This window comes from Molossus molossus, unplaced genomic scaffold (genome assembly GCF_014108415.1).
Source record: "Molossus molossus isolate mMolMol1 unplaced genomic scaffold, mMolMol1.p scaffold_m16_p_1, whole genome shotgun sequence".
In the NCBI taxonomy this organism is placed as follows: Eukaryota; Metazoa; Chordata; class Mammalia; order Chiroptera; family Molossidae; genus Molossus; species Molossus molossus.
This window is the reverse complement of record NW_023425344.1, coordinates 61317272-61340251: the sequence shown is the minus strand read 5'-3', so window position 1 is coordinate 61340251 and position 22980 is coordinate 61317272. Positions and strand designations below refer to the sequence as shown.

At 39.2% G+C, this 22980-nt stretch overlaps 1 protein-coding gene and 1 pseudogene across 1 annotated transcript in view; both read right to left on the bottom strand.

Moving 5' to 3' along the window:
- Nucleotides 1-2051: 2051 nt before the first annotated feature.
- LOC118643568 (vesicle-associated membrane protein 7-like) overlaps nt 2052-22980 on the bottom strand; it is a 45385-nt gene continuing 24456 nt past the window's right edge. The window contains exon 6 of the mRNA XM_036281684.1: nt 2052-2293. Within this exon, the coding sequence (XP_036137577.1) occupies nt 2159-2293 (135 nt within the window). The 3' untranslated portion in view covers nt 2052-2158. The remainder of the gene's footprint in view (nt 2294-22980) is intronic.
- On the bottom strand, nt 5147-5434 carry LOC118643574 (annotated as a pseudogene).

The window sequence follows — 22980 nt, the reverse complement described above, 5'->3', positions numbered from 1 at the left end:
CTTCAAAAATAATGGCAGCAAAATACATGACAAGTCCTCTTTCCTCTCACAAACTCTAAATTCCTATGTCACAAGAACAACCTACCAACCTGGCAAAAGGCAGAATACTACTAATGTCACTTACCTGGCCCATAGTTAGGGGTCAGATAATATCCTCTGAATTAAACATGAACTTAATGACTATATACTTGAATCAGTAAAAATCTCAACTTTCTAGCTGTGTGATCTTGAACATGTCATTTAACTTTTTTTTAATCTGCATAATAAAAATGAATATTTATAGCATTTATTATGTGCCAGCCTGTTCTGAGTTCTATATTATGCTAATAAGTTTTTACCTCTTCATGTCGTAAAATTAAATGACACCCATCCCCCAAAAGCACTTGGTACATTATATTAGAGTAAATATTCAGGACATCACCAATTCTCTACTTCTCTGGTTATAAATGACAGAAACTCCCAAGTTTCTAGTATTTAAAATCCTTTAAAAATATTTTGTGAATAGAAAGATGACACTGTGCTAAAGAAATTGGTGCTGATATTTGATCATTATCAGATTTATTTTTATTTTTTAAATTGATTTTTAGAGAGAGAGGAAGGGAGAAATAGAAACATCAATGAGAGAGAAACATCAGCTGTTGCCTGCACACACCCCTCCTGGGGATCAAACTCACAACCTGGGCATGTGCCCTGACCAGGAATATAACCAGAGACCCCTTGGTGCACAGGTAGATGCTCAGCCACTGAGATATACTGGCCAGGTATCATCATCATCAGAATTAAAATTAGTTCTCTTAACAGTCAGGAACGCCTGTTCTAATCCCCAAGGATCACTAAGTTTATTTATTTATTTTTTTAAATAAGATTTTATTGACATTTTAGGGAAAGAGGAAGGGAGAGAGAAACATTGGTGCGAGAGGGAAACATCCATCCGCTGCCTCCTGCAAGCCCCCTATTGGGGACAGAGCCCACAACCTGGGCATGTGCTTTGACCTGGAATCCAACCGAGACTTCTCAGTCCATGGGAGTACACGCTCAATCCACTGAGCCACACTGGCTGGGCACTAATTTTTAAAACCGACTTGAGTTCCCACTTAGGAAATAGAACTCATGAAACTTTGTTATAGACTACAAAGTGAAGTTAGATGCTTTTGTTACTAGAAATCTTAGTGATTTGAGGTTATTAGATGAAATATATTACTAAAACAAAGGCCGCTATGGTGGTAAGATAGAAAGACAGGACCTATGATTTACTAAAGAAGTGATGTTTCCCAATTTTTTAATCTTTACCCAAGAAAGTTCCTAATATAAAACACAATGGTTTGAATTTTCATTTCAAATGGAAATATGTACAAGAGGTAAAGTTATCTCTGGAATATAATCATGTTCAGATTCTCATATTTCTAAGGGAATTTTAAATAGTCTTTTGTTTTTGTTGTTAGTCCTTACCCAAGTATATTTTTATCCATTGATTTTAGAGTGGAAGGGAGAGAGAGAGAGAAACATTAATTGGTTGCTTTCTGCTCAACCCCAACCAGGGCCAGGGATCAAACACAAAACCCAGGTACTTGCCCTTGACCTTGAACTGAACTCATGACCCTTTGGTTCACAGGCTGACGCTGTAATCGCTGAGCCAAACCAGCCAGGGCTTTCTAAGGGAATTTTAAGAACAAGGACATTGCTGAGTAAGGAGTAAGAAGATCATAGGGATTTAGTCAGTGCCATTAATTCTATCTTTTCCTATTAAGTAATAGTCAACACCTAAATAACTTACTGTGTAGTAGATGTAACAAAACTATGCAGTAGCATTATTAGCTCCATTTTATAGATGAGGAAACGAGCACAGGTTAATTAACTTGTTTATAGTTACCCAGATGGTACATGGCAGAATGGAGAGCTGAACCTTGGCAGCCTGATTCCAGGGTTTATGCTTTTCAAGAAGAGGCTGGAGAAATAGTGGTGTAAAAAAAACAGGATTGTAGAAATAGAATGGGTACAACAATGAGACCAAGGGACTCTTGAGGGAGAAAGAAATACCTACAACCCCCCTCTTTCTCCAGTCCTCCAACCACTAGAGAATGCTTTCATGATTGTTGCAGAACTTTGTAATTACATGTAACAATTTATTGGTACCTACTGGGGATGGATAGAAAAAGGGTCAGGTTGGTATTACATTTGTACTTAAAAGAATGATGATGATTGAAAGGAGAATTGCCACGGTGATAATTATAATCTTTTTGAACTGTTTCCACCATATCTTCCTAAGAATCTTTGTATTTTGGGAGTCTTTGGCCTGAAATAAAAATAAATACAAATTTAATATTTTTATTTCTGGATTAATGAGCATACTCAAATACTTACAGACATCTAAAAGAACAGATTTAGTTTGGTTTTGACCAATCCAATAAAGCTATGAGAGCTTAACAAGACAGTTTTTTTTTTCTTTATTGATTTTAGAGAGAGGAAAGGCGAGGGAGAGATAGATAGAAACATCAATGAGAGAGAACATTGAGTGGCCGCCTCCTGCATGCCCCCCACTGGGGATTTGGCCGACTATCTAGGCATATGCCCTGGCCGGGAATCGATCCAGTGACCTCTTGGTGTATGGGTGGATGCTCAACCACTGAGGCACACTGGCCAGGCCACAAGAGAGATTTTATAAAATGTTGCACCAAGATTCCAGGTGCCTTATTGTGCTCAGAATTATTTTTATCTTTTAAAATTGATTTTTCTTCTTTTTAGAGAGAGAGGGAGATAGAAACATTGATGAGAGAGAACATTGATTGGCTGCCTCCTGCATGCCCCCTACTGGGGATTTGACGCACAACTTGAGCATGTGTCCTGACAAGGAATCTAACCAGCAACCTTTTGGTGCGTGAGTCGCTGCTCAACCAGCGAGCCACACCGGCCAGGCTGTTTTTTTAATTGATTTTTAGAGAGAGAAACAGTGAGGTGAGAGAGAAACATGGAGTGACCTCCTCCTTCATACCCCCTACTGGGGATTGGGCGTACAACCCGGGCATGTGCCCTAACTGGGAATCGAACCAGGACCTTTCAGTCCATGGAATGATGCTCAGTCCCTTGAGCAACACTAGCTGGGCCCCTTTTTGTTTTTTAAACGTAACTGCTTCTCATATGGCCATGGTGCAAATAAATTGTTTGGTGCTTATATGAACTTCTGCAGTCTGCCACATGGATTAGAGATAAAATTGCAACATATTTCAATTAACTTTATTCATGCATTAGATCACCTTCTTTTCTCTCAGTATATACGGTGACTTTCCAAGAACAAAATCAAGGTACATGATTACAGTGCATGCATGCAATAAATGGCCTCATGACTCTAATGTATGACAAGGTATGGGAACCTCGGGTTTATATACCAAAGATGCTGTACGTTATTCCCAAGGTTCTAGTGACTAGTTGTACTTTCCAGGGTATTAAAATTTGTTGAGTGCTTTAAATTCAGGTACTATATGACATACATTATATGTATTTTTGTATAATAATATTCAGTGTTCATAATAATCTTGGGTGAGTATTCCTATTTTACAGCATTGAAGGAAACGAGGCTCAAGGATTTTAAGTTACTTGCCTAAGGGTATATATCTCGTAAGTGGTGTGGCTGGAATTCACATCTAGAGTTGCATGACTCTATACTGCTTTGTGTAGAAATATTTAATTAAGGTATAAGCAGACTTTACAGTCGTCTCTTAGATTATTTGCTTTTTTATTAATGTAATACACCTTTATAGTTTGAAAAGTCAGAATTCTATAAGACTTATGAGTAAAAACAGCATTCTCCTATACTAATCCTTCCCACCCCTGATCCTATTTTTATTTTTACTTCATTATTTTTTTTTTTTTACAAGTATTTTGTTTATTTTGATGAAGCTGGTACAGATAATGTCCATTTAAAACCCATATCCCAGGCCAAAAAGTACAAATAAAATTAAAAAGAGCAGTGCTGTGTTGTACACACTTATGCATGAATAACTTTATTAACTGCTAATGAAATTTTTCTGGGATCTTCTAACAAGATTTTTTTTTTATCCTCACTTGAGGACATTTTTTTATTTTTTGTTCAGATAAAGGTGGAGGGAGAGAGAGGAAGAGAGAGAGAGACAGAAACATTGACGTGAAAGGGACACATTGAGTGGCTGCCACCCACACGACCCAACCAGGGCCAGGGACAAACTGCAACTGAGGCACATGCCCTTAGCGGGAACCGAACCTGGTCTCTCTGGACCGCAGGCCGAGGCTCTAACCGCTGAGCCAAACCAGCCAGGGCACAAGATGCTTTTTTTTTTTTTTTACTCTTAAAATACTTGCTCTTCTGTGAAGCCATCTTTTTTTTTTTTTTTTTTTTTATCCTCACCCGAGGACATTTTTCCATTTTTTGTTCAGACAGAGTGGGAGGGAGAGAGAGGAAGAGAGAGAGAGAGAGAGAAACATCGATGTGAAGGGACACATTGAGTGGCTGCCACCGCACGACCAACCAGGGCCGGGGACAAACTGCAACCGAGGTACGTGCCCCTAGCGGGAACCAAACCCGGGTCTCTCTGGACCGCAGGCCGACGCTCTAACTGCTGAGCCAAACCGGCCAGGGCTGTGAAGCCATCTTTGGAGTTAGTCTGCACTCTCACCTTATCTGTCATCTTGACTCCAACCTGATATTTCTCTTCTTTTGGTCTAGACCTTCAGATTTTAAAAGTAGCTTCAAATTGAGGAAAGGTTATTTTTCCACAGTTCAGTTCTCTGAAAAACTTATGTCTCCCACTGAAAGTCATAGTGCAGGAGTGAAGCAATCACATGCTAGAACTTCAGGGCCAATTAGAAGTCATTATGAACACCTGCAATGGTCGACCTTCTTTATCAGAAGCCTGAACATGCAGTCCTGAAAAAGGCGGCCTTCCTGTGCACACATGTAACATTTAAAAAAGGAGAGGGGCAACACGAAGGGCTGAGGTTTGATCACCAAAAATTAGCACAATGAAAACAAATGATAATGAATAATGGGCTCTAGAATTGTAATTACCAGATTTTTTAAAGAGATAAAGGGTCAGTTTTCACTTCCATTTTGAATACCACATTAAAAAGAGCTATTTTTAAAAATAACAGATTGAGGAAAATAAAATAAAAATATCTAAACTGTTGAATGATCCTGTTCCCGATAAACTTCAATCACATCTTCCTCCATTCCCAGTTCTTTTGGGGTGTGATTATCAGCAATTCTCTGACCTTCAAAGAGAAACCTGAGTGAATTCATTGGAACTCCCTGTCTTGACAGTATGATTCATTGAGTTTCTTGAGATGCGTTGTCATTTTCACTTTGAAGTGAATCTCACTGCTGTCCAATGACTTTGAGTTTAATGTATTCTCCTTCCTTCTTATCCCCCAAGTCCTCAGTTGAAGGTTTTGCCTGGTCAGACATAGTGATGGTGGCTTCACCCGGGGTCTCCGCACAGCAGCAGCTTCAAGTAGGTAGAACCTTGCTCCAGGGTTTACAAATCTGTCTCTCTTCTGCACAGCACAACACCGCGTCTCCTGATCCTATTTTTAAAGCTAATCACTTTCAAATCTTTTTGTTTTGATTAATCCTATTTCCCTATTACCTGGAACAGTAGTTCTCAAGTGGGGTGATTTTGCTTTCTAGGGGACATTTGGCAATGTCTGGAGATATTCTGATAGTCATGACTGTAGGGGGTGTTATTGGCATCCAATGGGTGGAGGCCAGAGATGCTGTTAAACATCCTATAATGCATACAGGACAGTCCCCCTCTCCCTCCAACAAATAATTACCCACTCCACAATGTGTTGAGAAACAGTGTCTGACATAATAGTGGGTGCTCAATAAATATTGGTTGAATGTACCTCATTTTGCTATTTATTTTTTCCTGGTGGTTGTTTTCCTCTGCATTACTGGAAAGCATATACATATATATATATTTCTTGATTCTTCACTTCACAACTATGGAAAAGAGGATATAACTGCTACCATACCTCTAACTGCCCCCTTCCCCAAACACACACCTGTCCTTTCATATCCTTTCTTTTTGTTTAACTAAAACATTGTAAATATTTGCTGAGCCATGGACTATATTTGATTACATTCTGGTTTCTCTAGAGTAAGTATAGGGTTAAACAAAATCTTTTCAATTTCAATTGTTAGTTTTTAATCTATCAACTAGTATTTCATCCCCATACTCTCCAAAGGAGCTGAAAAATATCCTTCCTTTGATTGCTCCTGTGTTTGGATCCTTCTGTTGTATCTTTTTTTTTATCCTCACCCGAGGATATTTTTCCATTTTTTGTACAGATAGAGTGGGAGAGAGAGAGAGGAAGGGAGAGAGAGAGAGAAACATCGACGTGAAGGGACACATCGAGTGGCTGCCACCCGCACGACCAACCAGGGCCGGGGACAAACTGCAACCGAAGTACGTGCCCTTAGCGGGAACCGAACCCGGGTCTCTCCGGACCGCAGGCCGACGCTCTAACCGCTGAGCCAAACTGGCCAGGGCTTCTGTTGTATCTTGAAGAAGTTCATCACAGAGCCTTTTGACCTAACTTAATCCGGTTTGGTTGGGCTCTAGGTTTACCACATAGCTTTAATCTTGGGATCTTTCTTCACTAATATCCTGGGACTGCCTGTCTCTTGTGTTGGGTGCTCTGTTTTTTCTTTGTTTTTGTCCTTACCCAAGGATATTTATACATTTACCATCAGATAGAGTGGGAAAGGTGGGAGAGAGACAGAGACAGAGACAGAGAAACATCGACTAGTTGCCTCCCGCACGACCTTGACCAGGGTCTGGGACGAACCGCAACCGAGGTATGTGCCCTTGTCTGGAATTGAACCCACAACTCATTGGTCTGGAGGCTGATGCTCTAACACTGAGCCAAACTGGTCAGGGCTAAAGAGCTTCTTAAAAAGGACACCTTTTTTTTTTTTAAAATTCTCACCTAAAGATATTCCATCGATTTTTTTTTTTTTTTTTTGATAGAGTGGGAGGGAGAAAGAGAGAAACATCAATATGAGAGAGCTACATCGATTCGTTGCCTCCTGCATGACCCCAGCTGGACCGGCAATTGAACCCATACCAAGGTATGTGCCCTTGACCAGGAATTGAACCCCTAACTTTTTGGTCCACAGGCTGATGCTCTAACCACTGAACAAACTGGCCTAATAAAGCTACTGTTTGAGGAAAAGTCTTTGGGACAGTTCAGTCTATCGATATATATTGAATTTTTGAGAGAAGCAACAATATAAAAGCATCTAGGCTTCATTGTTTTCAATAAATTAAGCATTTATCAATTAAAAAATGATTCTTTTGTTTTTGCGTTGTTTATTTTGTCTGAGTTCCTATTTTTCCTATTTAAATGTATTTTTTAAATTATAGAGACTTTCCTCAAATATCTCATGATTTGTATTGTTGATTTATGAAAATGACTGGAAACCCAGTATGAGTGAGTGAGGGCTGTCATTTGGTGGGCTTCCCTGTAGGATAATGTGGTATGGACCTGACCATTTCACTGGGGGAATGCCTCAATATCTTTAGGTCACTATCTGTATAGTTTTTTCTTCTGGTCTAGTCAGCTTTCCTAGAGAGAGTTCCTCTAATTTCCTGCCTGGATGAAGCTGACTGGAAGTAAGGTTGGGGAGTGGTTACCATAGTCAGGATGCAGATTATCACTCAGTCCATCCGATTTTGATGATGGTCACTGTGGTCTCAATGGCACCAGGTATCTAAATTTAGAACATGTCTGGTCTATTGTCTTTACGTAATAAAATTTATTATCCTTTGTCAGGGATAAGAAGAGGAAGCAATGTGGCTGTAAAAAGTAGGGAAGTGGCTCTGCAGGTAACATGTTCCTTTTAAAGAATTTTTACCCAGTCTCTTCTTTCTAGACCCATACTGTATGCCTCTAATTTCTGATCCTTTCCAAGGTTCTATGGCCCAGATCAGTTTGTATCTTAATGTCCTCCTGCTTACAAGCTTATGTTTCAACCTTTTACTGCTCTCCTGGGACTAATACCTACTGATAATCCATTTCTTAGCTTCTAAAATTGTTGACATTTCTTACCTGCTGTCTCTGTCTCTGTCTCTCTCTCTCTCAATCTCCCTCCCTCCCTCTCTTTTACATCCTATAGGTTTATACATTAAAGTCTCTATTGTTTTACCTATAATTTTATTGGAGTTTTGAGAGGACATTAAAATAAATGTATAAATTTTATCTGCCATGACCCATATTTATCTTTCTGTAGGCAGACTGACAGAAAATTTATTGGTCTTCTTTTTGTTAAAAACCAAATCTAGCCCTGGCCGGTTTGGCTCAGCAGTTGGAGCGCTGGCCTGTGGACCAGAGTCCCGGGTTCGGTTCCTGCTAGGGGCACGTACCAAAAAAAAACACACACAAAAAACAAAATTTACTTTTTTCTTTTTACACTGTACAAGAGGCTGGACAGTGGTTTGAGACTGCAATTTACTCTGGCCTGGGTACACTAAGAGAGGCCCACAGAGAAGGACCCACCACCAAATCTGCTTTTTAAAAACATTCAATAGAGTCTTTCACAAAAAGACCAAAGGAAAAGAGAGTGAGAAAACTAATTTAGCTAGGAGAAAAGAGGGTTTAGTGAGAATGATTATGTGCTGTGTGAAAATAATGTGAGAAAAACTAAAATACTTCAGTAAAATTTTATCTTTTTTTAAAAGATTTTTTAAAAAAATCCTCACCCAAGGATATTTTTCCATGTATTGTCAGATAGAATGGGAGGGAGGGAGGGAGAGAGGGGAGAGAGAAATATCGATGTGAGAGAAACACATTGATTGGTTGCCTCCTGCATGACACTGACCAGGGCTGGGGACTGAACTGTAACCCAGGTTCGTGCCCCTGACCGGAACTGAACCTGAGACTCTTTGGTCTATGGGCCGATGCTCTAACTGCTGAGCCAAACTGGCCAGGGCTTTTTAAAAATTGATTTTTATACAGAGAAGAAGGGGGGGGGGAGAGAGAGAGAGAGAGAGAGAGAGAGAGAGAGAGAAATATCCATCTGCTGCCTCTTGTATATCCCTCATCAGGGATAGAGAGCCCACAACCTGGGCATGTGCCCTGACCGGGAATTGAACCTTTTGATGCACAGGATGACAATCCAACCAACTGAGTTACACCAGCCAGGACTAAAATTTTATTTTTTATTGAGCTGCTTCTACTCAGCTGGCTTCAAAAAGGAAGTCATTTTTTTCCTCCATGTAACCATGAAAATACAATGTATACATAAAAGTGGAATTTGTTTGGAAGGTAAGGCAGTAAAGTGAAATAAGTTTTCTAAAATTTTTTTTTTTTTTTCTATAATGTTCTGGGTTAGATGCTGCCTCTTTTTCCATAAGAAAGGCACATGTAGCCCTAATCAGAGTGGCTCAAATGGCTGAACATTGTCCTGTGCGCCAAAAGGTCACCAGTTTGATTCCTGGTTAGAGCACATACCCAGGTTTTGGGTTTGATCCCCAGTTGGGGAGGAGCGTGTGGGAGGCAACTAATGGATGTTTCTCTCTCACATCTATGTTTCTCTCTCTCTCTTCCTCTCTCTCTAAAAATCAGTAAAAATATATTTTAAAAAAGAAAGAAAAGAAAGGCACATATGTAATTCAATAAAAAAGTAGTAAGTCTGCCTGGCTGGTGTGGCTCAGTGGTTGAGTGTCGACCTGTGCACCAAGAGGTCACCGGTTCAATTCCCAGTCAGGGCACATGGCCGAGTTGTGTGCCAAATCCCCAGTGGGGGCATGCAGGAGGTGGTCAATCGATGTTCTCTCTCATCAATGTTTCTATCTCCCTTTCCCTTCCTCTCTCTCTAAAATCAATAAACAAAAAAATTATTTTAAAAATATCTGAAAAAACAAGTAAGAAGTCTGATGATATGGTGGATTATGTAAACCCATAACCCTGCTACTATTACTGCTCAGAAATACTAGATAAAATAAGAGAAGCAAATGTTTAAATGCATAACTGAAGTTGGAAGAAAGTAAGAGTAAGGCCTTGTGCAGGAACCTAGGAGAGCAGTGAGAAACTGAACTGATGGTGCAGCCCCTCTGGATTTGGGAGGCTTTGGGAGGCTTTGGGAGGGTGATGATCTTGGCCTGTGTTATCCAGGTCATAGGATTTTAGTGCTCACAGGGATAGCAGGCTAAGCCTTGGACTCACATGAGAGAGGAAGTGGGGGGAGAGAGAAAGAGAGAGAGAGATACATTGATGTGAGAGGAAACATTGATTGGTTGCCTTGTGTACATACCCAGACCAGGGATTGAACCCACAGGCTAGGTATGTGCCCTGGCCAGGAATTGAACCCACCACCTTTTGGTGTATGGGACAATGCTCCAACCAACTGAGCCACACCAGCCAGGGCTATTTTATTTATTTATTTATTTATTCATTTTTCAATTTTAGAGAGAGAAAGGGGGAGAGAGAGAAACACTTATTGTTGTTCCACTTATTTATGCATTCATTGGTTGACTCTTGTATACACTCTGACTTGGGATTGAACTTGAAACCTTGGCATATTGGGATGATGCTCTTACCAACTGACATACCCGGCCAGGGCCTTGGATCTTTATTTCTTGTGGAAACTCAGAATTTTTATCTGAGATCATTTTTCATCTATCTGACATACTTTTGTAGAATTTCCTTTAGTATAGATGTAATGAAGGTATACAACTATCCAGTGAAGACTTGAATTCCTTTCCATACTGTAGAGGTGTTTGTTGCCAGCAAGAGACTCTCTAAGCGAGTGTTTCTCTAACTAATATTGAAATTGGTAGTAGGAAGAAATGTTATTACAAAACTCTAAAACATGGATTAACCATCATGTGATTGACAGTGAAGAAACTGATATTAGAGGCTTGAAAGATAAACTTCTGTCCTATAGAGGATAAAATATTTGCTAAAACTATCACCTGTGATAACTTGGAAAGCAGACGAAGTACCTATTGAGTTTGTCACTTTAGAAGAAAAGATTGGAAAACAGAATGGTAGCAGTATGAGTTCTTGTTACTGGCTGCATTTAGCAAGGCAACAATTGGTTGGTTTGCAAGAAGAAATGAAAAGGGATAGAGAGGCTGCAGAAATGTGAAACGCTGACAGATTGAATAAGTTGATGATTTTTTGGCCCAAACAATAGGAAAGGCCTTTTAATGACAAGTGCCTGTTAAGCTTCTGCCCTTCCTCAAAAACAAAAAAACCCCAAACCTATTAAAAAATGGGCCAAGGGCCTGGCCAGTGTGGCTCAGTGGATTGAGTATCATCCCATGGACTGAGAGGTCCTTGTTCGATTTCCTGTCAGGGCACATGCCTGGGTTGCAGGCTCAATCCCCAACAGGGAGTGTGCAGAAGACAGCAGATTAATGTTTCTCTCTCACGTCAATGTTCTATCTCTCCCTTCCTCTCTCCCTCTAAAAAAAAGGGGAGATGGAGGACTTGAATAGATTTTCTGCAAAGAAGATATACAAATGGCCAATAAGCACATGAAAAAATGCTCAACATCATTAGTCATTAAGGAAATGCAAATCCGATGAGATACCACTTCATACCCAGTAGGATAGCTATAATTTTTAAAAATGGAAAAAAAAAGAATTGGAGAGAATATGGAGAAATAAAAACCGCTTACATTACTGATGGTAATATAAAATGGTTTACCTATTGTGGAGAATAGTTTGGAAGTTTCTCAAAACTATTAAACATAAAATTACCATGTGACCTAGTAATTCCATTCCTATGTATATACACAAAATAATTTAAAACAAGTATTTAAATAAGATACAATTAGAAAAACAAGTATTCAAACAAAAACTTGTATAAGAACATTCATAGCAGCATTTTCACAATAGCCAAAAGATAAACAATCCAAATGTCCATCAGTTGATTAATGGATAAACAAATTGTGGTATATCCATACAATGAAATATTATTCAGCCATAAAAAAGAATAAAGTGCTCATACATGCTGCAATATGGATGAACCTTGAAAATATGCTAAGTGAAAGAAGCCAGACAAAAAAGATCACAGATTGTATAATTCCATTTTCATGAAATATTCAGAACAGGTAAATCCATAGAGACAGAGCAGACTAGTGGTTGCCAGGGGCTGGTGTGTAATTGCTTAATGGGTATGAGATTTATTTTTGGGGTGATTAAAATGTTTTGGAACTAGAGGCTTTGGTCATACAACATTGTGAATGCACTAAATGGTGCTACTGAATTGTATACTTAAAATTGTTAATTAAAAAATGTTTTTATTGAATTTTAGAGCGAGAAGAAGGGAAAGAAAGAGAAACATTGACGTGAGAGAGAAATTGGTTGCCCCTTGGACGTGTGCTGACAGGGGATCAAATTTACGTCCTGGGTATGTGCCCTAACTGGGAATCAAACCTTGACCTTTCAGTGCACGGAAGGACACTCCAACCAACTGAGCCACACCGGCCAGGGAAAAATTATTAATTTTATGTTATGTGAACTTTACCTCAATTAAAAAAAAAACATGATTCTGACCTGCAGTAGAGATCAGATTTAAAGGTGTAAACTTCCAATCCAAGCCTACTGGCTCAAGGTAGTTCCTTTAAATGGAAAGGGAAGCTTGAGGGCAAGGAAGCAAAGAAATATGTCTAGAAAGAAATTTACATTTAGCAATAAGTACTTGGAAATGATTAGAAGCAAAGAGATAAAGAGATTAGAAATCAACTAAGTTTTAAAGGAACTATAACTAAACCAAAATTGGTCCTTTGAAAAGACAAAAAAAAAACACAAAAACTTGATAAAAAAAATAAAGGAAGGGCTAGAAATGAGAAAATAAAACTAACCGTAGGCACAGGACAGTCTAAAGAATTATATGAAAATACAACCACACATGATTTATAGTATAGTTTTTAGACATGGCTGAACTCAGTCTTTTGAGGTAACAATGATAAAACTAACATATTAATACAACAAATACAAACAATGTATGTGCAGTTCATCATATTAATAGGTTAAAGAGGAAAAATCACTGTCTCAATTAATGTAGAAAAAAGCATTTGATAAAATTCAGCCCCTTTATTGATAAAATTTCTTAGCAAATAAGGAACAGAAAGGAACTTTGTTTTAAATCCTCACCTGAGCCCTGGCCAGTTTGGCTCAGTGGTTAAGAGCGTCGGCCTGTGGTCCTGAGAGACCCGGGTTCGGTTCCCACTAAGGGCGCGTACCTCGGTTGCAGTTTGTCCCCGGCCCTGGTCGGTTGTGCGGGTGGCGGGCGCTCGATGTGTCCCTTTCACGTTGATGTTTTTCTCTCTCTCTCTCCCTCCCACTCTATCTGAACAAAAAATAGAAAAATATCCTCGGGTGAGGATTAAAAAAAATCATAATAATAAATCCTCACCTGAGAACATTTTTGCATTTATCTTCAGATAGACTGAAGGGAGAGAGGGGAAAAGAGAGAGAGAAACATCGATGTGAGAGACATCGAGCGGTTGCTACCCACACGACCCCGACCGGGGTGGGGACAAACCACAACCAAGATACGTGCCTTTAGTGGGAACCGAAACTGGGACTGTCTGGTCCGCAGGCCGATGCTCTAACTGCTGAGCCAAACAGGCCAGGACAAAAGGAACTTTTATAACATGTTAAGAGGCATATATCAAAATCTGAATATAAATTTAATAATTGGGAAGCATTAGAAATACTCATTTTCACCCTGGCCAAATTTGCTCAGCGGTTAGAATGTCAGCCCATGGACCAAAGAGTCTTGGGTTCGATTTCAGCCAAGGTCACGCACCTCAGTTGTGGTTTGGTCCCCGGCCCTGGATGGGTTATGTGGAAGGCAACCAATCAATGTGTCTCTCACATTGATGTTTCTCCCCCTCCCACTCTATCTGAAGATAAATGGAAAAATATCCTCAGGTGAGGATTAAAAAAAAGAAAAAAAAAATATTCATTTTCAATTAGGAACAAAACAAATATTTCAGATATCAATATTTCTATTCAAGATTTTACTAGAGGGCCTACCTAATGTAGTAAGACAAGCAAACAATTATATATGTATAGGAAAGAATGTTTTAAAAATCCAGTCATTTATACATGATCGAATTTCATTGTGAAAAATGCAAAGAAATCCATAGACAAACAGTATCAGAAAAGAGTTCAGCAAGATACTACAGTATCAGAAAAGAGTTCATTTAACAACTATGCAAAAATGGACCGTATTCCTACTAACCAAAAAGTATTTTGAAAATACTAGTCTAAAAAATATAATTTACAAGACCTTTATGGGAAAAATTATAAAATTCTATTAAAAGATTTTGAAAGAGTTCTAGAAAAATGAGGAGACATTATTTTTAGAGCTGCGGAAATATTTTAAAGATGTAAATGTTCACTCACATTAATGTAATTACAACTAAGATTCTAACATTGTGTGTGTAACGAGATACATATTCTAAAATTCGCTGAAAGAGAAAGAAGTAAGTCTTGCTAACACAATATTTCAAAAGTAAAAAGTTGACAAACTTGCACTACAAGATATTAAGACTTGTTATAAGATATTAAGACTTATAAAACCACAGTAACTAAAATGGTGAAGTAATGGCCCAAGGATATAGAAATAGACCAATATAATAAAATATATAAAAATCAAAAGAATGAAAACTGTTCACAGGTTGGCATTACCAACAAAATGAGAAAGGCTGAGCTATTTAATAAATGATGTTTGGGCAACTGGTTATTTATACAGAAAATAATATAATTTGATCCCTACCTCATATTATATTCAAAAATAAAATTCTAGATGTTTTAAACAGCTATGTTTATGAAGCAGAATTTAAAACTTTTAGGAGACAAAGGAGAACAATATAAGAGTTTCTTTGTAACCTGGAGAAGGGAAAGAGTCATTAAACAGAGTATAATCTATGAAGGGCAAGACTGATACATTTGACTACGTGAAAGTTAAACATTTCTGTCTCTATAAAAAAATACTATATACAAAGTTAAAAGTCAAAAGTCAGCCCTGGCCAGTTTGGCTCAGCGGTGAGAGCATTGGCCTGCGGCCCAGAGACACCCAGGATCGGTTCCCGTTAAGGGCACGTACCTCGGTTGCAGTTTGTCCCCTGCCCTGGTTGGGTCGTGTGGGTGGCAACCACTCGATGTGTCCCTTCCACATTGATGTTTCTCTCTCTCTCTCTCTCTCTTTCTCAAATGGAAAAATGTCCTTGTGTGAGGATAACAAAAATAAAAACAAGTCAAACTATAGCCCTGGCTGGTTTGGCTCAGTGGTTAGCAGAGGACCAAAATGCGCTTGAGTTTGATTTCCGGTCAAGGGCATGTACCTGGGTTGCAGGTTTGATCCCCCAACTAGTTGGGGTCATGTGGGAGGCAACCAATTGATGTGTCTCTCTCACATAGATGTTTTTCTCTCTCTCTCTCTTTCTCTCTCTCCCCCCCCTCCCTTCCACTCTATCTAAAAATCAATGGAAAAATACCCTCGGGTGAGGTAACAACAACAAAAAATGATATGGTTATCTTCAATAAATTTCATACTAAAAAAAAGTCAAGCCACATACTGGGAGAACATGTTTACAATTTACACAACTAAATATAGGATGAAGAACTATATTCATCTTTATCCTAATAGCTATAAATTAGTATTTTATATATATATCTTACATAGTATTTAAAAAGATAAAGATACCATTAGCAAAATAGGCAAAGGATATCAACAGGCAATTTACTCTTCTAATGGTTAATAAGCATAAAAATTGCTTACTGTCATTAAAAATTAGGGAAATGTAAATTAAGACAATAATTTTCTTTCCCCTACCAGATTGTTAAAAATTATAATCTTGTAATCCTAAATGCTGAAAAGAATGTGGAGCAACAGGAACTCCAATATACTATTGATGAAAGTATAAAGTGGCACAACACTTTGGTGAATAATTTTGAAAAATTTGGTTAATTTAAAGATGCACATATTTTAAGATCCAGCAATTCCATTTCTGTGTATATAGTGAGTGTTCCAAAATGGAATCAGGTACCCCATGGGGTTGCATAAGAAAACAATATCAGAACCTCTATTTTGTTTATTTTAATCTAAAAAATAACAATAAATGAAAACGTATTAATGTTTAACATTGGGAAGGTAACACCTCTAGCTGTGTACGTAAGATGGTATATTGGTGTTTGGAGGATAGAGAGATAAAGAGTTGACCGCTGCATACTCCTTTATTCACTTCCTTGTAATGTACTGCAATTACTGCAATTTATATGCATCTAGGTAAGTGAACTTATGAATAATATTATTTAGGTTAAACCGAATTAAAAAATAGACATGTGGCTTAAAAATTATAAAGATAAGGCAAACATAAACAAGAAAATTGCAAAGAGGATATATCTCTGCTTTCAGTTTGAGTACTTTATCTGCCATATTTAGATATTAAAAAATAGCGATTTATAATCAGATTTGACTTTTAATCACATTATTATCATTAAAATACATTATTATTAGTATTTTTAAAAAATGTTTATTTATTTATGTATTTATTTTGTTCAGATAGAGTGGGAAGGGAGGGAGAGAGAGAGAGAGAGAGAGAGAGAAACATCGATGTGAAAGGGACACATCTAGTGGCTGCCACCCACACAAGCCAACCAGGGCCGGGGACAAACTGCAACCGAGGTATGTGCCCTTAGTGGGAACCGAACCCGGGTCTCTCAGGACTGCAGGCCGACACCCTTAAGCTCTGAGCCAAACCGGCCAGGGCAGTATTTTCTTAATCAGAGAGAAAGTTTTAATTTACTTAAGAAAACAAATGATTTAATATTTTATTTAATCTTTCTCATTCTTTTAATTTCTATATTTATATTAATAATATATAACATGTAGAAGAATATATATAATTTACATATATTTAAGTGCATTCTCAAGATTATTTTATGAATAAGTATGCATGATCAAAAAATTCTATAGACCACTTGTCTTAGAAACATTTTTGCAAAAGTTTACCAAGAGACATTACTACAAGGGTGTTAAATGCAGTATGGTGCATAATAAAAAGAAGTTGTAATGTACATTAATGTTTATTAAAAGGAGAATGAATAAGTACACTGTCTTTTTTAAAATAGTAATGATATACTGTCAGGAGTAAAATTTAAAAAAAGTTAAAATTGATAAATTAGAGAGGTAAGTGTTATCAAAATGAATACATTTCAAAAACGATGTTGAATTAAAAACTCAGCTTGCAGAAGGATGTATACATTAATTATAATGTCATAAAGTTAAAGATGCAAACCAGTAATATAGATACATATATATCTAGACATATTACAGAGGAATCAAAACATGCATACAGAGGGTTCATACCAAATTCACGACAGTGGTTCCTCTGGTCAGAGAGTGGGATGCGCTTAGGAAAGGCACACAGGGGGCTTTAATTATAATTTTATTTCTTTATAAGACAGAGACCAAATCAAATGTGGCAAAATGTTAAGACCAGATAAGGCAGGCTGATGATTACAAGTGTACTAGATATATTATCCTTAAAACTTTTTCATTTGCTTGCAATAAATATTTCATAATAAAATAGTTTGATTTTCACCCTGCTGGTTAGGCTCAATGTGGAGCGTTGGCCTGTGGACCAATGTGTCACAGGTTTGATTCCGGCCAAGGGCATGTACTTGGGTTGTGGTTCGTCCCCGGCCCTGATCAGGGTTGTGCAGGAGGCAACCAGTCGATTTGTCCCTCTCACATCGATGTTTCTCTCTCTCTTTTTCTCCCTCCCACTCTATCTGAAGATAAATAGAAATTTATCTTGGGTGAGGAAAAAAAAAGTTCAATTTCATTTTTTTTAAAAAATATGTTTTCATGCCGTGGCCGGTTTGGCTCAGCGGTTAGAGCATCGGCCTGTGGTCCGGAGAGACCCGGGTTCAGTTCCCACTAAGGGCACGTATCTCGGTTGCAGTTTGTCCCCGGCCCTGGTTGGTTGTGTGGGTGGCAACTACTCGATGTGTCCCTTTCGTATCGATGTTTCTCTCTCTCTCTGTTCTTCTCTCTACCTCTCACGCTACCTGAACAAAAAATGGAAAAATGTCCTCGGGTGAGGATGATAAAAAAAAAATGTTTTCATTGATTTTTCTTAGAGAGAGAGGAAGGGAGAGAGAGATAGAAACATCGATGTGAGAAGGAAACACCTCAGCTGCTTTCTGCACACTCCCAACTGGGGATCAAGCCCACAACCTGGGCTTTGAACTAGGAATTGAATTAGGACTTCTCAGTTCATGGGATGATGCTCAATCCACTGAGCCACACTGGTCGGGCTAAAATAGTTTAATTTTTTCAGGATTCCTAACTATGTATGAGACACAGTATTTAAATATCATACATGCTTTCTAATATAACAGAATGAGGTAATATTGATTGTGGAATTTTATAACTGCAATTTCAAACTGCTTTGTAAGAATGTAGATACCATCAGTTCTCCACTGTTTGTTAGGCTTTATCTATTATGATATTTAACACATACTTTATATTGCAGCTAGGTTTATACAAATCTGTCTCTTGCAGTAGATTAAACTGTGCCAAGTATCTTATTTTATTCCTGAAAATGACCAGCATGATGTCTTGTACATAATAGGACCCAAAGAATGTTTATTAATGAATATTGAATGAATCTAAATGGCTTGGACTGTATTATCTGAATTCTTGTGTTGTAACTCTCATACACTACAACTGCAATCCTAGATAATGGTTTACTTTATTAATTTTTCTTTGTAGATTACATAAACTGATGTGACCTTATCTTTTTCCTGCTATAAAAATAATGTAGAGGAGTGCTTTGTTCAAATAAATAGTATTTAATTTTACTAACACTAAGTGCTTGTTTGCTGGAATTGTGACTATAATATTTATCGTTATAGTCTCAGTGCCTAATATAGAACCTGGCAGACAGTAAATCTTCAACAAATATTTGTTGAATGAATCAATAAATACTGTAAAAGGTGCAGGGATGGCAGAGATGATGGACTAGTAAACACAGCCTGGGCAATGAATGAGGAGATGATTCCTGAGCTGGGTTTTGATGGATGAGTATAAGTTTTCCAGGGCAAGGAAAAAATAGAGGGGATAGTATGTGTATAAGTGTAAAATAGTGTAACATGTATTTTGGGGAACTACAAATAGTTTGGTATTTTCTGAGATTTGTAAACTGCAAGACTGTGACCTCTGGGTGATATGACTGGTAGTATAGTTAGAAGAAAGTCATTTATGTTAGGGAGGTTGGACTCTACCCTACGTGGTCAAAGGTGCACCACAGGAGGGTTTTAAGACAGCTAGAGATAATGTTCAAATATTCTAGTGTCAGTGTGTGTGATGACTAGAATGGGGTAGAACTAAAAGTAGGGAGAACAATGAATTCGGGGGATTACCACAGTCAGACAAGAGATAGTAGATTTTGAAGTGAGGTAGTGAATGGTATTGTGATGGGCAGGTGGATTTATTTATTTATTATTACTATATATATTTTTTTGTCCTCACCCAAGGACATTTTTGCATTTGTCTTTAGATAGAGCAGGAGGGTGAAAGGGAGGAAGAGAGAGAGAGAGAGAAACATTGATGTGAGAGAAACACATCGACTGGTTGCCACCCACATGACCCCAACCGGGCCCAGGAACAAACTGCAACCAAGGTACATGCCCTTAGTGGAAACCAAACCCAGGACTCTCTGGTCCATGGGCCGATGCTCTAACGGCTGAGCCAAACTGGCCAGGGCTATTTATTATTATTTTTTATGGTTAATTTAAAGTCACAAAATGTGACCTTACATTCCAGAAGCTTTAGTTTTTTAAAAACATCTTAATTGTTGAATATATTACAGATGTTCCTCCTTTTTTCCCTATTGATCCCCTCCTCCCTACTCCCACCTCCCTCCTGCCTTTCCCCACACTGTTGTCTGTGTCCATTGGTTATGCATATAAGTTCTGTGGTTTATTTCTTCCCACCTCCTTACCCCCCTTCCCTTTGAGGTCTGTCAGTCTAACAACCAATTTGTACTTCTTAATCCCTTCACCTTTTTCACCCATTCCTCCAACCCCCCTCCCATCTGGCAACCAACGAAATGTTCTCTGTATCTATGAGAATATTTCTGTTCTGCTTGTTCATTTTGTTTGTAGATTCAATTGTCGATAGATATGTATTTATTACCATTTTGTTTGTTCATATATATTGTTTTTGGTTCGTACCCCTAGCAGGAACCGAACCTGGGACTCTCTGGTCTGCAGGCCTACGCTCCAACTGCTGAGCCAAACCAGCCATGGCAAGGATAGATTTTTTTTTTATCCTCACCCGAGGACATTTTTCCATTTTTTGTTCAGATAGAGTGGGAGGGAGAGAGAGAGAGAGAAACATCGACATGAAAGGGACACATCGAGTGGCTGCCACCCGTACGATGCACCAGGGCCGGGGACAAACTGCAACCAAGATAGGTGCCCTTAGCGGGAACTGAACCCGGGTCTCTCTGGACCTCAGGCCGACGCTCTAACTGCTGAGCCAAACCGGCCAGGGCCATATTTTTCATCTTCTTTTTCTTCAGGAAGACCCTTCAACATATCATATAATAATGGTTTGGTGGCGATGAACTCCTTTAACTTTTTCTTGTCTGGGAAACTCTTCATATGGCCATGATAGCTTTGCAGGATAGAGTAATCTTGGTTCTAGGTTCTTGCTTTTCATCACTCAGAATATTTCTTGCCACTCCCTTCTGGCCTGCAAAGTTTCTTTTGAGACATCAGATGACAGTCTTATGGGAACTTCCTTGTAGGTAACTAACTGCTTTTCTCTTGCTGTTTTTAAGATTCTCTCTTTGTCTTGAACCTTTTGCATTTTGATGATGATGTGTCTTTGTGTGAGCCTCTTGGGGTTCATCTTGTTTGGGACTCTCTGTGCTTCCTGGACTTGTATGTCTGTTAGGGAAGTTTTCTGCCATTATTGTTTCAAATAGGTTTTTGATTTCTTATTCTCTCTCTTCTCCTTCTGGCACCCCCAAGATGCAAATGTTGGCATGCTTGAAGTTGTCCCAGAGGCTCCTTACACTATTCTCATTTTTTTGGATTCTTTATTCTCTTTGCTGTTCTGATTGGGTGTTTTTTGTTTCCTTATATTCCAAATCGATGGTTTACTTCTTGGCTTTACCTACTTTACTATTGAATCTGTGTAAATTATTCTTTATTTCAGTTAGTGCCTCCTTCATTTCTGACTGGTCCTCTTTTATGCTCTTGAGGCCCTCACTAAGTTCGCTGAGGTTCTCACTAAGTTCATTGAGCATCCTTATAAGCAGTGTTTTGAACTCAGCATCTGTTAGTTTGCTTATCTTCATTTTGCTTAGTTCTTTTCCTGGAGTTTTGTTCTGTTCTTTCATTTGGGACCTGTTTCTTTGTCTCATTTTGGCTGCCTCCCTGTGTTTGTTTCTATGTATTACTTAATGAGAGGTATGGGGCTAGCTGAGACCAGATGCTGCTTGTTTGAAAGAATTTAGGAAAACCTGAAGCAGGATCCAAGACAGGCCAATCCTATAGTAAAGCAAGTGGCAACAGCTTGGGTGGGCCTGAAAATTGGGTGGGGCGGGGCCTCAGGGAATCACCAGGGCTGGGCAAACAGTGTGAGCCAGGTTGCTGGAGTCCCAGATATGGTGGCCTCTGCAGGCCCAGGGAAGGGCTCACTAAAGGAACAAAAGCCTCTGACAGCACGTCTGTCCAGGAGAAAGCCCCCTCTCCAGCCCTGGCTCCAATGCCAAACAGCTCAGTTCTTCCCCATATGTCTCTGATGCCCCTCGAGCTGCCTCCCCTGCGCTGGAGCCTGGAGGGTGTGAGTTCGAGTAAGTCCATACACGGACCCTTTAAGAGGAGCCGCCTCAGGCTCCAGCTGCCTCAGCCTTCCTCAGCCTCAGTTCCCACTGGTTTTTCCAGCCAGAAGTTATGGGGACTTCTCTTTCTGGCACTGGGACCCTGAGCTGGGCGCTTGGTGTGGGACGAGGACCCCTCAGTCCTCAGGGAGGACCTTCCCAGCCGAGGTATCCTCTTAAATTTTATCCGCCACACGTGGGTGTGGGACCAGCCTGTTGCGCCTCCACCCTTCTACCAGTCTCTATGAGGCTGCTTCTTTAATTTCATAGTTGTACGACTTCTATTAAGCTTGATTTCAGGTGGTTTTGAATGATGGTTATTTTGTAGTTCAGTTGTAAACTTTGATGTGGTTGTGGCCTCCCACGAGATACCACATTTACCTACGCTGCCATCTTGACCGGAAGTCTTGTAATTGAGTCTTGATTGCTGTTGGCACATCAATGAGAGGGTTTTACTCTGGCTGATCAGCTGCAAGGACTAGCTGTGCCCACTGACCACCGAACTCTGACTCCCTTGGATGATCAGCTGTGTAGGGGCCCATCACACAGAGCAAGACTTACTTCAGCAGGGCTCTGGTACCCACTGAGTTCACTCATTGAGTGTGCCACTTGTGGGGGTGGTTGGGTGGTGGTGCTTCGCAGAGTTCTGAAGCTGTCACTGGGTGTGCTGGCTCTGGGGCCATGTCAGCCACTGCCTGGTGTTCTACCCAGGGCCACCAGGCATAAGCTACAAAGCAGTCTGCAGATGGCTGCTTCTTGTGCTGGACTTGGAGGCTGGGCAGGTGGATTTAAAAGAGATTTAGCCATTCAGTAGAATACTATTTAGCAATAAAAATGAATAAAATATTAACACACTACAACACAAATTAATATAAAAAACATTATACTAAGTGAAAGAAGTCAAACAGAAGACTATGTATTATATGATTCTATTAACATAAAAAGGCAACACTATCTATAGTGACAGAAAGCAAAAGAGTGATTTTCTGGGTTCAGGGGTGGGGGAGGAGTCGACTGCAAGGGCATGAGGAAGATTTTAGGATGAAAGAGCTAGTTTATAATTTGATTATGGTTAGAGAATTATG